General features: G+C 41.9%; 1 protein-coding gene across 1 annotated transcript; it reads right to left on the reverse strand.

Annotated features, from left to right (window-relative positions):
* Positions 1-14,010: 14,010 nt before the first annotated feature.
* LOC147959415 (uncharacterized) lies at positions 14,011-15,228 on the reverse strand. The gene is made up of 2 exons (XM_087532645.1): positions 14,981-15,228; positions 14,011-14,431 (listed from the first exon to the last, which is right to left on the reverse strand). Exons 1-2 carry the CDS (start codon positions 15,226-15,228, stop codon positions 14,011-14,013), a joined length of 669 nt encoding a protein of 222 aa, XP_087388771.1.

The raw sequence follows: 15,228 nt of genomic DNA on the forward strand, positions 1-15,228 counted from the left end.
CGCCTTTTTATGTCAGGAAATGAAATAAAAGGGCTATCTTATGAATCTATGTAGATTAAGTTCCAGATTCTTTTTGTGCAGTCGTGGAAGACATAGTTTTAAAACTATATCCCATTTATTTCGATGTTGCTACGTAATCTTCTTGTTACATAATCATCATGCAGGTGACGGAGGTGCAGGAGGAGATATTGAAACGATTTTGTCTGAACTTAATAGTGCATATGCAGAACAACCACTCATCTCTCCTGACCCGTCAGAAAAAAGAACGAAGCAGAACATGGACAACGAAGCACCTGAGCAAGTGCCAGCACTAGCTTCCTGCAGGGAGGGCAACAAAAAGCAAGTGACTAGCAGCAGAAAAGAGAGGCCATCAGAAACCAAGACTGTCAGTCCTCCTAGAGCAAAAAGACAAAAGAAAAAGGACAAAACTCAACTCATCAGCGACGGTGCTACCTTGTAGCAGCAATAGCCAAGTCCTCTAATGGTGCTCCCGCCAGCAGTTACAGGCGTCGAGAATGAACTAACTAAAGCCAAGAAGAAAAACAAAAGGCAACGGTTGGAAGAACACAAGGATGATGCCAGCAAAGAGTCAGAGTGTGATGCTGTCGACGACGACGATGATGATCTCATTCGTACAGAGGGCGATGACACTGCAGGGGACAATGGTGGCACCGCAGAAGAGAGCAACGATGATGTAAAACAAACTTTCTCTACAGATTTTTGCTACCGCTTTTCACCCATGAAAACCAAACCATCCTCTATAACAAAACCCTCTTTTTCTCAATAGGTAAAGCCAAGACAGAAGCGCACAAAGAGGATAAAGGCAAGTGGAAAAGAATTGGCAGCACCAACGGATGATGAACAGGAGGCAACAAGAAATAAGGACAAATGCGAAATCAAGGCAGGAGCAGCATTTGATCAGGTCAATAGAGCATGGAAATTACTCGAAGAACGTCACCGGCAAGATGTTAGGACAGCCGGTTTTGGAAGCATAGAGGAATGCCAAGTAAAGCGCTCCATCTGCAAACCGCTTGCAGCACACATCTACGACAACCTGGACACAGAAAGCATGACAATAACATTCGGTGAAGCTGATCAGCAGAAAGAAATCAAGATTACCAAGGAAGCTATACACAATGTGTTTGGATACCCAAACGGCACGGAAAAGTCAGCACCAAGGCCAGCGAAGAGCCCAACTTCAGTGATCAAACTGATCACAGAACTTGGCCTCGGGAAAATGGATTTCCATCACGGTGATCTGTTTAAAGAACTAGAAAAATTGGTGAAAGTAGATGACAAAAAATCGAACGGGAAATCAGTTAAAATATGTTTCCTTATTTTTTTCCACAACTTTGTCTGTGGAACAACCTCACCTACCTTCAGCAAACAAGCCATTATGGTCAAGGACTTAGACTATCCAGAAATGGCAAAGATGGATTTCTACGAGGTAATCATCGAAAGTATTAAGGAAGGAGCCAAGATATGGCAGAAGAACAGGTTGCGACCTCAGGAAGAAAAGAAAAAAAGCATCTCAATGGTTTGGCACAGGGACCAGTAAGAATGTACCTCGACTCCCTGCTGCTGCCAACCGACACAATAGAAATGCACAAGATTGCAAAGACAATGGATAAGACATCATTACCGCGAGCAAACCACCTAAAAGAGAGTGACCTGAAGAAAATAGCTAGAGCAGACATGAAAAGGGACGGAAAAGCACGACCAGATGACTATGAATTTGGCAAGATAAAGGTATAGCTCTATTGAATATATATGCATTATCCCTTATAAAATTGTTTCCAGTCTAACCAATACCATTCTGCTGAAACAATGTGGACATGGAAAGGAACAAAAGAGAGGATCTTCTATGCCAGCACAGCAACACCTTCATATTCAATACAGATGATACCAGCACAACAACAGGAGCACCAGCAGACGACCAAGCTACTACCACCTCCAACCAAGCGCCAGGACGAAGCACATGTCAGCACGAGTGGAAGCAAGGAACCAGTCACAGGCACCAGCACAGGATCATATGAAATATTTAGAAGGATAGAAGAAATGTTGAAACAAGTACTCGACGAAACAAAACAGATACCCGGAATAAAGACCAGAGCTGGACACCAATGTAGCGAACAAGAGGAGGAATTAGATGAAAACATGAAGAACTCAGTGGTGCAACAAACAACGACCCTGATTGATTCTCTCGGACAACTTAGACAATTTCAGGACATTGTTTGCAGAGTGAGCTTACCAGAAGAGACGATGCTGAAGTTGCAGGATCGAGCAGACGCAGGAGCCACAGCTGCACTTGTACATGGCAACCACACGAAAGAAGTCATAGCCACAGTAGAACCAGGAGGGAGGAGAAAAAGAAAGAAGGAAGAACAAAACCAACAAAACAAACATGAAAGGAATAAAAGAATAACAAAATCAAGAACACAGACCTCAAGAATTAGCCAGAGGGAGACAAAAGAACATAATAAGGTGCAAAAAGAGCAAAGCAAGGAGCACGTATCAACCAATATAGCAAGTGTTGAAGGACAGCAAGAACAACGTAGAAAAGTAGCTGTAGAAGCAGAGAATCAAGATGAGAAATAGGTAAATGAGAACAAATACATCATCCATGTGACTCGAAAGCGATGCTTTCAAACTTGAACTTAAAAAATTCTGTCTTCGATTATGTCAGGGACACGGCAACAGAACGCCACCGAAACATAAAGTCCAACAGCAGCATGTCGTCAAGAACACCGCGCAAGAGGATGGAAGCAATAGAACAAGCAACCCAACAACAGATAATGCTCCCTCAAGAGCGTCAACACGAGTAGTACAAGAGACGAACAGGATCGGAGGCAGCAAAGACGTGAGTATAAAAATATCAGTCTCTTCTTTCTAAAAAGTCTCTTCTCTCTAAACTAGAAACGGTCTTGAGTTAACTGACAAATCTGCAACAAAATATACACTCAGCCAGACAAGTATCATATCGACGCTCCCGCAAACGAGGCACGGGCTGATCTAGCATTGACCGTTAACAGCACGGCAGAAAAACAAGAAGAAAACAACAAAGAAGAGGTAAAACTTCCAAACCCACTTTTCCCAAATACCGCCAACTCATATTGTTTCATCTATCAGGTATTACAAGCACAGCAAAGAGAAGAGGATGCCCATGCAAAACAGAAAGTTGATATAGAAGAGCTTTTCAACACAAGAGCATTTCAGATGACCGGCACAGGGGAGAAAGCCTCAGACACTCCACCTGGTGACACACCCAAGGCTGGTATACAAAGCAAAGAAAAAGTGGACGCACAAACGGATATCCCAACCACCGACGCAAAGGTAAAATTCAACAAGAACCATTTTTCCAAAATTTATAAGAAATGTACTGCCCAATACAACCTGTCACAGTAATACAAGAATTACAAGCAATGAATCATGTTTTTCCTTTTTCATGAAACGCAGGAAACAAACGAGGACGGTCATGCTGAAGAACAGCAAGGAGTACAAATAGAACAAACCAAAAAACAAGGGCAAATGGTGACTAAAATGGTACCTAGTACGCCGACCAAAGAGCAATCTTCACGTGACAAACACAACTGAGAAGACATGCCACCAGCATCGAAGACCAACGAGGTAAAGCTACACGCACCTGCTCCTACAACGTTAAAACAAAAAAGTTATGCATGCACAGATGAAGTCCAAACTTTATTTACATTTTTTGATTGAACAGAAGAAAGAAACAAATGAAGCAGAAGATGTGCCTCAAGAAGTGATAGAAAGTGCTGCTACCGCACGACAATGTACAAAAACTCCTGGAGACAGAGAAGAAGTGACAGGCACGGCACCAGAGAGATTGAATGTAGAGGTCAAGCTACAAAACCTCTTTCTATAGCATATAAAAATGCATCCACCAAAAAGAAACACAGACATATTTTAATTACTTTTTTTGTGTTCTGACAAATGCAAGAAACAGAGGAGGGCACCAATATTCAAGACCAACAAACACAACAACACAAGGGAATGGAACAAGCAGAAGATGTTCTTCCAACAACGGACAGCGTAACCACCGTAGATCAATCCAGAAAACCTTCGCTGTCCGGGCAAGAAATAACAGGGATGGCAATGTTGACGCAAAAGATTGAAAAGGTGAAGTGAGATAACCTGCTTTTAAGGAAATTAGATATTTGAGTGAACAAAGACACAAATGCAATCTCATTTACCTACCTCTATGTCTCAATAGCCACAAGACAAAAACAACGACATCACGGATGAACAAAACGAAAAAGATCTAGAGGAGCTCCAAAAACCTCCACTCACCGAAGAAAAAGTCGAAGAGGCAGCACCGGCGGAAATGACTGAAAAGGTGAAGCTACAAAAAAAGTTCAAAGACACACTAAACATTTGAGTATTTTTCTTAGGGAACAGACACTAAACTATAATGAAAAAATGAGCATATTTAATTATTTTTTAACCACGCTTTTGCACGATAACGCAGAAACCTCAACAAGACATGCACATAGACACAAGCAAAGAAGCAAAGGACCACAGTGCATTGGAAAACCATGCAGCAAACATTCCAGAGAGAGAGTCAGACAACAACAAGAAAAAGGCCGCACCATCAGACAAGAAACATTGTGCTGTAAAAGATATTGCTGCCACAAACACGACGGTAACCCAGGACGGCACTCAAAGAGAACGTGAACCGTTGATCATACAAAACCTGGCCATCGAAGAAGGCACAAAAGATGAAGGGATCGAACGCCTGTACAACAACGTCATAACAGCGAATAAGGACAAAGGGTAAGTTCATGTTACCACCAAAGAATTATTTTCTTCCAATGATTTCCTCCCTTAAACATTTTGTATGTATACCTGTAAATATATAAATAAATAAATATATATATATATGTTGCAGGCACGAGATTTTTATAAATACAGAGACGTCAACAGTAATGGTCAGCCTCATGGCAGAAAGCTTCGAGATTGGAAAGGCAGTGCATAGCAAAACCATGGCAGTCATGCTACAGATGTTGAAAAAGCAATTCAGGGTCACAAAGAGAAACATTCTATCAATATACAACACCGTAAGTAAAGCTCAAGTTTCAACAATGAATATCACTCTATCGATCAATCAACCTTTCTATACAATTGAATTTACAAATCTCTTTTACGCACATGTGACAAAAAAGCAGGCATCAATACGCATGGCCAACCACGAAGATCCATTGGAGTTCAAAAATAAAGACGAAGCACACATCAGAGACAAGACAATGCCTAAAAGGCTTAAAAGATTCCTTGATCTGGAAGAAGGAGAGCAACTACAAGATTTCGACAAGGTAAGCACATCTCATCTTACAGATAAAAGATACAATCTCGACACTACAATTTCGTCTAACGATCAACAAATCATGACTAAATCCAAGAAGGATCCCTTATTTATTTATTTTGCATTTTGTAGTTCTTTCTACCAGTTTCCATAGGCGGGCATGTTCGACAAGGAGTTGTGGGCCACTACTTCATTGTTACAATTTAACATGAAAAAAGAGCGCTTTGAACTCCTTGACTCTTTACCAGTTGAATATCTAGGCACAATGGATTACTTCAACACAGTAACAAGCAGAGTAAAGAGGATATGGAAGCAGATAAGCAAATTGCTCCAGCTATCTCCAAGTAGTATTGACCATTTCGAAAAGGTCAAAATGCAGGTGCCACTTCAGGGAGGAACGTAAGCACCACAAACCTTTCTCCTTTTCCTTACTCACTGTAATAATTAAATTATTAATGCAATCCATAAAAAACATAGGACGTTAGGACAACTTCACCTAAACTGCCCAACCATCTTTGGACAACGACAATAACCAATCATCCTTCTACCTGCAGACTCGACTGTGCGTTCTATATGTTCATGAACGCAAAGCACTACACCAACAGTGGAGAAACAGTGTCACTAACAGAAGAACAAGTCCCGGAGTTGAGGAAGAAAATTCTCTATCAAATAATCAGCCAATACAGGGATACGACCTCACTGTCATTAATCAACTACACCAAAGGTTTCTCTTTCTGAAGACAACAAAGTAAAATTCTACTTATATAATTTTCAGAGACACACCAATAAGTTTTTATTTTTTATTTTAACAGATATGCTGAACTCTGAGGTCGATATGGAAGACAGTGAAAAGCAACGAATACATTGCGACATAATTCAAGAAGAGATTCCTCCAACTCCTAAGCACATTGGGACGAGCGCTCAAGAGATAAAAGTTATTGACATTAATGACACAAGCAGTGATGAGGAGAAAGAAGATTATCATGTGAGCAGCAAGGATACCACCAAGGCGTCTGAAGAAGCACTCGCGGAAGAACAAGCCCAGACATATGCTGGTTTACAGAGGGAACAACAGGCGCAGCCAGACACTGATTTACAAAAGGAAGACGAACGAAAAGATCCACCAATAGAACCAGACATACCACCCCTACATAAAAAGATAGAAGACATAACAGGCTCTCCTTTAGAAGGTGATAACAGGACAAAGAGCGTACCAACTCGCCAACAAGAGCTTTCCAAACAGAACAAGAACCCTATTGACAAAGATCGCAAACCAGGAACATCACCCAAGGTGAAACATGCACAAGAAGAAAAGAAGCAGAAAGAGAAGGATTTAATGGAAAAGATACTTTAACATAGGAAACGCGATGCTGCAGTCTCAGTAGAACCAAGCATCAAAAACAACAGCACACAAAAGGAAACAACTGGGCAGCCTAACGAGCAGGCGCAGTTAGGTCACAACAAGAAAAAGGCAAGGCATCTTGCAAGAGTGCAGACAAGTTCCCCAAAACCCTCAATGATTCAATCATTAGAGATCAGCTCGGCAAACATAATCTCAATTAAGAGGCCATTCAAACGACCAAGCAAGGAATCTTGGAAAGTCAAGGTTGCATCACTTGTTCCAGGAGATTTCATTTACAAAGAAAAGGCCATACAACTTTATAGATATCTGATGAGCCGACAAGGACAGAGAGAATGCGAAGGGTAAGAAGATTCTCCTAGTTCCATGGAAACGATTACAGAGAGCTGTAGATTCTCTAACATCCAACTAACAATTCACTCACCTACTTCCAAACCCTCCTTGCAGACAAGCGCTATATAAACGCTCAAAGCGAGACGACTGCATTTCAGCAAAATCCTTCATGGAACAAGCAGGAAAAGAAGAAACATAGATGGAGGGCTCCATGCTAAAAGCGTTACTGGAGGAATGGACAGAACAAGAACAATTCAACCCAGATGTCACAACTGTACTCCCTGGAGGTTTCGCAAATGTATGCATACCTCACCCACAAAAACACCACCGCCATTACTACGATAGAATATTTAACCAAAACCACACACTCTCTTTATTGAAGCTGGTGCTCGGTCTCAATTATCATAAAGGAGAGCTATCAGAATTCAACGAGGACGATGCACTAAAAGGATTTGAACTCCTCGTGGGAGGTAAAGACATCCTCCATTCGAAGATGTTAAGCTCGCTATTATTACTTAGCACATGACCTATTCTATTTGAGCTTCAACAATTAAATGAAATTCAATTTTTACATCAACAATGATCCCCTCTCTCAACATAGATCATGATACCTCATCACACGGACAACCACTACACGCTCTATGTACTGAACAAGTACAGAGATAGCATCGACATCCTTGACTCAATGAACTACGTAAACTACGTCGATTTGTCTTGGAGTCAACACCACGTGCATCGAGCAAAACTGGTATGTACTTTTTGTACATTGATTTGCTCTTTTCCTCATCATAGTATGATACTCTTACTTTTCTCAATGCTGCACCCAAACAACAAAACCATAATGCAATAACAGATGAGAAGGATGTCCGTGCTGATGAACAAGCACCACAAACTAAAACGCAAGAACGAACCAGACTGGGAAAGGTTAACAGAAAGGCCTCACAGGGTCTGCACACCAAAGCAAGAAGGAACACAATGCGGTCACTTCATGGCCCAATTTGCGAAATGCTATAATGGGAAAGAACTGGTCAAGGACAGAGAGGATTTTCATGTAAGTTACCAGTACATACACGTAAAATAACTTGATTTCTTTATTAACGTAATTAGTTTATTAACAATTGTGAACAACATGTAACTATAAATCATACATTTTGACATGCCTGCAGCCCAGCAAGGTCGATGTCGAATGGAAACCGGAGTACGTATACACACTCATATTCGGTAAAACTAACCAAATAAAGCACCATCAACTTCCTGGAAAACTCAAAGATTTCAAACCAGGGAGTACAAACCTTTTTTCACCCATGAAAGGTAATATAACTATTTTCATTTTTACCATCAATCAACATGACTAGAGCTTCAAATATTTCTTTTAGAAACAACAGCCATAATTTTTTATCTGTTTTAACAGAGCGAGACAAAAAAACCAGCATCAATCAGGGAGCAGCAAGAAATACCCGCAACATCGGCATTCGTTTATACACGTGGATAAGGCAAACGAGCTCTACAACATAGTCATGAGTGAAACATGGCAGGACAAATTCAAAAGGTAACTTGGTTCCTTTTACACCTGAAATTAGTTAAAGTTAGGCAGCAATCACACAAATAAGACAGGAAACTAGAAAGAACCTTAAATTCCTATTTATCTCAGCTTGCTTAGTTAATGAATTTCTCAACAAAAATTTCTTCTACTGCCCTGTATGTAAGCAGAAAAGTAGTATTCTCGGGAGATCAACCATAGAGCAACAGTACAAATCTTACTGGACCAAAGCTAAAGAAATATTTGGGCCTGCAAACAAGAAAAAACGTCAAGGAATGGAAAAGAAGGTGCTCGATGAGTTAGCAGAAGCATGGGAAAGCAGCAACCAAACTATACACAAAAGACATAGACTATTATTAGGCCCAAGCTTTGTAGAGGTAAATTTCAAAAAAAATCACAGTGATCATAAAAACTCATCTTTTTGCAACTATTGTTTAATCTCTTGCTACCGATCTATTTCTTCTAACTTGTCTTTATCGTTTTTTATTTGTTGCCTGCAGAATATTCTGGGTTTAAAGGATAAAAGAAAATCTATGAAGAACTTCAGAGATGATTTCACACGAGAAAAGGATATCTTGGTTCCTTTGTTCCTTAAGAAATGTCAATCGGCGAAGCTCAAAACGGCAAAAATGGTAATAGCATTTTCCATACAACAAAATAAAAATAAGCATTTCAAACATAATACTATATTCTAAATTCTCCTCTAACAATAAAAATTTTGTACCACAGGTATTCATGCCATTTGAAAAGGAAGACCGATACACACTATTCGTGCTCGACAGATATAGAAGGAAGCTTCAAATCATCGAACCTGAAGAAACCTCTCTTGAAGAATTGAAGAGGCAAGAATACCTGAAAAATCAACGTGATCGACAAGTGCATGATGGAAAACTAATTAAGCAGATTACTAACATGGAAATCAACGAAGCCAACAAAGAAAAGGAGAATAACAAATACCACAACCATAAAGACAAACTGGTAAGAATTGTAAATAACACCATCTTTCAATTTTACAATTTACACTACATGTCTCTCTAAAACAAAAACAAAATGCAATTCCCAGGTGCTCGGGTTTAAAGGAGTATACGAAATATTACTGGGTGAAAAATTTGAAAAGGAAAAGACTAGATGGGATGTTCAATTTTTACAGGGCGTTCCAAAGGTGAGCAAAGGTGAAACCCCGTTTGCTGTTCTAAGGTTCGCACATCTCTTTGATGGCAACCACTTCATCGAGGAGATAGATAATTTCGACGTAAGTTTTCGCTTAAAACTCGCAATAAATCTGCTAGATATCATACAACTGCATGACCTAATATTGATGTGTTTTTCTCCTTTTTTTCACTGAACTTTTTATAGGATGGCACGGAACAATGGAAAACACAAAAACTATGCAGGCTACTATTTAGCGATCAGAATACAATCGAACCCAGCGAAATGGGCGATGAGATTAGAAAGATCTACGACGACATCACGGAATAAAAAGTTGCTGATAAGCGAACGAGCCTATCGATATGAGTGTTCTATATCAGATAAATTTTACATTAGCTATTTCCCGTTTAAATTCGGTACTAATACTAATATAGTTGTAGAAAGAGTACCTCTTTTTGCCTAGACTTCAAGCAGTTTAGCTTTAACCGTGTTAATGGTCTCACATTCTTGGTTTATAGAGAATCAAAGTAGATTTACCGATGAGTCACGAAATGCTATGGTTCTTACATAGGATTTCTGAATTTATTCAGAAGTAATTCGAAACATAAGAAAACGTTTTAACTGCACATCATACTGTGATAATGAAGCAATAGACTATTTTTATTGATGTAGTTCCTTGATTCTTCAGTAACCAAGCATTGGAACACAAGCCAGTGCCCCTAAACACTTCCGATCCTCTTGCGGCTTCACCTCCGTGCCTTCCGTGTCTGCATACACGTGCCTAACGTATCACGCCCCGCGACTCTTACATGGTCGCGTTACCACGCCCGTGTGTCTTCACAAACGTCACAACCGTGCATCTCTAACCGAGCATTCCGACATATGCCTCTGCCACCACACTCTTGTGCATCCACAAGGTTGATACCCGTGCATCGAGAAGCCCCAATCCCGTGCCTTGCGTACCTGCATGCACATGCCTCATGGTGTCATCTGACACTTGTCGTGACTCTTACATGCCCCATGGTGTCACACACCCCTGGCTCTGCACACTTCCAAACCGGGACCCTGTAACTATGTACTCGGACCTCACATCTCCTACTCCTTCCACGTGCCTCTGGATGCTTTGTGGTGCCTTCATTTCTTTAGAGACTTCACTTCCGTGCCTCCGGCTCCTGTAGTAACACACGCCTGTGGATCTAGAGACTACAAACCCGTGCCTCTCTAACTGCGTATTCCGACCAATGTTGCGCTTGTGTGCACAACTAAACTGTACTTAGCGTCCAAAGACTGCTTTGTATTTTGTTGTTCTTAGAGAAAAGAGCAACATTACTACTTCAAAATAACATGTTTGCCAAATAAAGATAGTACTTAGCAAGCTAAATAACTTGTTCAATCACATAAACAAAATACAAACCTGACATAAGCAAACTTGTTTAACCTGATACACATGACACTAAAAAATGCTTTGTTCTAACACAAGTAAACTATGAACTTGAAACAATAGAAAGGACAAGCAGAAACACAAGCAACTCCAAGGCCAATTTTCTAAGTTTTCGTCATCACTAGTAGCCGTAGTAAGGATCGTCATAATTCATCTCTGCCTCTTTTGCACTCTCCAGACCTTCTCTGATGTCTTCAATTCTCTTCCACGACTTGTAGGTGGCGTACGCATGTATCACTGCATACTCGATGAGGTAATTTGGCAGTGGGCTGATCCCCCATAGTTTATGATCTTCAACCCTGTCAGTCTTATTCTTCATCTGTTTGTAGAATGGGTGGATCACGTTCCCTGCAACATCAGCCAAAGAGTGGAACCTCTTTCTTCCCTTGTACGGAACTCTCCATTTGCGCTGGATGCCGATGTACTTGTCGGGGTTGATCTCCAAGCCAGATCTTCGCAGCATCTCTTTGTCACCTTCGATACTGAAGCCGGCAAAGGTGTAGACCTGTCCTCCTTCAAGAAACGGCGCAAGATCTTGGGCCTGCAAGGGGGATGACACATTTAAGGTGGATCCATCAAGTATCCACCAAGTACATTCTTATATAGTATGTCTAATTCATGGATGAATTTTTTTCACAAACTACTATGCAAAGTTCAGAAATTAAATACAAACATCAACATGTTATCTGCTTGTTAGCCACGTTACCACATCAATTCAAGAAACCGAACTATACTAGAACATCAAGTATAGAAACTACACTACAAAAGAAAATCAAGTTCACAAAAAAATCTCGTACATCAAATTCATAAATTAATCCATTCCATCAAATACATAAACTCATCTGGTGAGTCAGGTTCAAAATATATTCTGATGCTTCTACTTCAGAAACTTCACGGATACATCAAATGCATAAACCAATTTAATCAAATTTCAGGGTGCATAACTAATTAAACAGAAGCACGAAGAGGTTGGATTTGTAGGATGGTTCACCATTTTGTTGCCGCGGTGATGTGGTACACCAGACAGAGTTCCTCCACGCATAACTACAGAACCGCTGCCCTCTGCGGAGGTTCGTCTTCCCTGGTATACTCGGCATCAACGCCGATATACTAAGGGTACAAGCCGCAAACCCTCATCAGGATCCTGCTGATCATCTTGTCGGCTTCGTCAGGATTGTTGGTGCAAACGACATCCAGCTTTTCCTTGTCGTGGATGTCAACCTCCTTGAGGTGCCTAATATAGTCGTGCTTCTGACCGAGCACCTGAACGTCGTCGACCTCACTGCTCTGGTCGGAGGTCTCACCACGGGGACGCTTGGCAGATGGTTCCTCTGCCATTACGCTCCTCCAGCGATGGCGGCCTTGAGACAGAGATTGTGAGGAGTTGCTAGTTGAGATGGAGCGGCAATGATGTTTTCGGAATTGAGCGGCTATGGAAGTGAAGTTGCCCATTCGTGGCAAGGTTTGGGTCATGGAGGAGGCGGTTGGACGCGGCCTCTTCGTGGTAGTGACGATGATAGACATGCACTCGCCGTTGCTGTGCGTCGGGGCAACGCCGAGTAGCAGTGCTTGCGGTTGCCGGGAAAAAGCAACCGTCAAAGCGTCCGATTAAGCACGTAACAAATGTTTTTGCATAAGCCATTTAAGCAAATACTGCACTGGCACGCTTAGATAGTGTGCCTATTTGTGGATTCACCTTCTCTGCCTTCCATGCCTGCACCCACGTGCCTCACGTGCCTAATTTAACATGCGTCGTGCCTCTTACATGGTCCCACTGCCACGCCCGCGTCGCTCGTGAGACTTCGCAACCGTGCCTCTTCAACCAAGCATTCTAACACATGCCTCTCCCAATGAACTCTTGTACTACAACCACAGGGTTGATACCCGTGCCTCGAGAAGCAGCATGTTTGTGCCTGTGTTGGCTTCATTTCCGTGCCTCCGGTGCTTACATCCACGTGCCTCACACGACACTTGTATGTCCCTTGATTCTTCACTAAGCAAGCATTCGAACACAAGCCAGTGCCTCTAAACACTTCCGAGCCTCTCGCAGCTTCACCTCCGTGCCTTCTGTGCCTGCATACATGTGCCTAATGTATCACGCTCCGCGACTCTTACATGGTCGCGGTACCACACCCGTGTGTCTTCAGAAACGTCACAACCGTGCATCTCTAACCAAGCATTCCGACATATGCCTCTGCCACCACACTCTTGTGCATCCACAAGGTTGATACCCGTGCATCGAGAAGCCCCAATCCCGTGCCTTGCATACCTGCATGCACGTGCCTCATGGTGTCACCTAACACTTGCCATGACTCTTACATGCCCCATGGTGTCAAACACCCCTGGCTCTGCACACTTCCAAACCGTGACCCTATAACTATGTACTTGGACCTCACATCTCCTACTCCGTCCACGTGCCTCTGGATGCTTTGTGGTGCCTTCATTTCTGTAGAGACTTCACTTCCGTGCCTCCGGCCCGTGTAGTAACACACGCCGATGGCTCTAGAGACTGCAAACCTATGCCTCTCTAACTGATTATTCCGACCAATGCCGCGCTTGTGTGCACAACTAAACTGTACTTAGCATCCAAAGACTGCTTTGTATTTTGTTGTTCTTAGAGAAAAGAGCAACATACTACTTCAAAATAACATGTTTGCCGAATAAACATAGTACTTAGTAAGCTAAATAACTTGTTCAATCACATAAACAAACTACAAACCTGACATAAGCAAACTTGTTTAACCTGATACACATGACACTAGAAAATGCTTGGTTCTAACACAAGTAAACTACGAACTTGAAACAATGGAAAGGACAAGCAGAAACACAGGCAACTCCAAGGCCAGTTTTCTAAGTTTTTGTCATCACTAGTAGTCGTAGTAAGGATCGTCATAATTCATCTCTGCCTCTTTTGCACTCTCCAGACCTTCTCTGATGTCTTCAATTCTCGTCCATGACTCGTAGGTGGCGTACACATCTATCACTGCATACTCGATGAGGTAATTTGGCAGTGGGCTGATCCCCCATAGTTTATGATCTTCAACCCTGTCAATCTTATTCTTCATCTGTTTGTAGAATGGGTGGATCACGCTCCCTGCAACATCAGCCAAAGAGTGGAACCTCTTTCTTCCCTTATACGGAACTCTCCATTTGCGCTGGATGTCGATGTACTTGTCGGGGTTGATCTCCAAGCCAGATCTTCGCAGCATCTCTTTGTCACCTTCAATACTGAAGCCGGCAAAGGTGTAGAACCTGTCCTCCTTCAGGAAACGGCGCAGGCTCTTGGGCCTGCAAGGGGGATGACACATTTAAGGTGGATCCATCAAGTATCCACCAAATACATTCTTATATAGTACGTCTAATTCATGGATGAATTTTTTTCACAAACTACTACGCAAAGTTCAGAAATTAAATACAAACATCAACATGTTATCTGCTTGTTAGACACGTTACCACATCAATTCAAGAAACCGAACTATACTAGAACATCAAGTATAGAAACTACACTACACAAGAAAATCAAGTTCACAAAAAAATCTTGTACATCAAATTCATAAACTAATCCATTCCATCAAATACATAAACTCATCTATTGAGTCAGGTTCAAAATATATTCTGATGCTTCTACTTCAGAAACTTCACTAATACATCAAATCCATAAACCAATTTAATCAAATTTCAGGGTGCATAACTAATTAAACAGAAGCACGAAGAGGTTGGATTTGTAGGATGGTTCACCATTTTGTTGCCGCGGTGATGTGGTACACCAGACAGAGTTCCTCCGCGCATAACTACAGAACCGCTGCCCTCTATGGAGGTTCGTCTTCCCTGGTATACTCGACATCAACGCCGATATACTGAGGGTACAAGCTGCAGACCCTCATCGGGATCCTGCTGATCATCTTGTCGGCCTCGTCAGGATTGCTGGTGCAAACGACGTCCAGCTTTTCCTTGCCGTGGATGTCAACCTCCTTGAGGTGCCTTATATTGTCGTGCTTCTGACCGGGCACCTGATCATCGTCGACCTCACTGCTTTGGTTGGAGGTCTCACCACGGGGATGCTTGGCAGATGGTTCCTCCGCCAT

This window comes from Triticum urartu, chromosome 7A (assembly GCF_056163025.1).
Source record: "Triticum urartu cultivar PI428250 chromosome 7A, HENAU_Tu73, whole genome shotgun sequence".
Classification (NCBI taxonomy): Eukaryota; Viridiplantae; Streptophyta; class Magnoliopsida; order Poales; family Poaceae; genus Triticum; species Triticum urartu.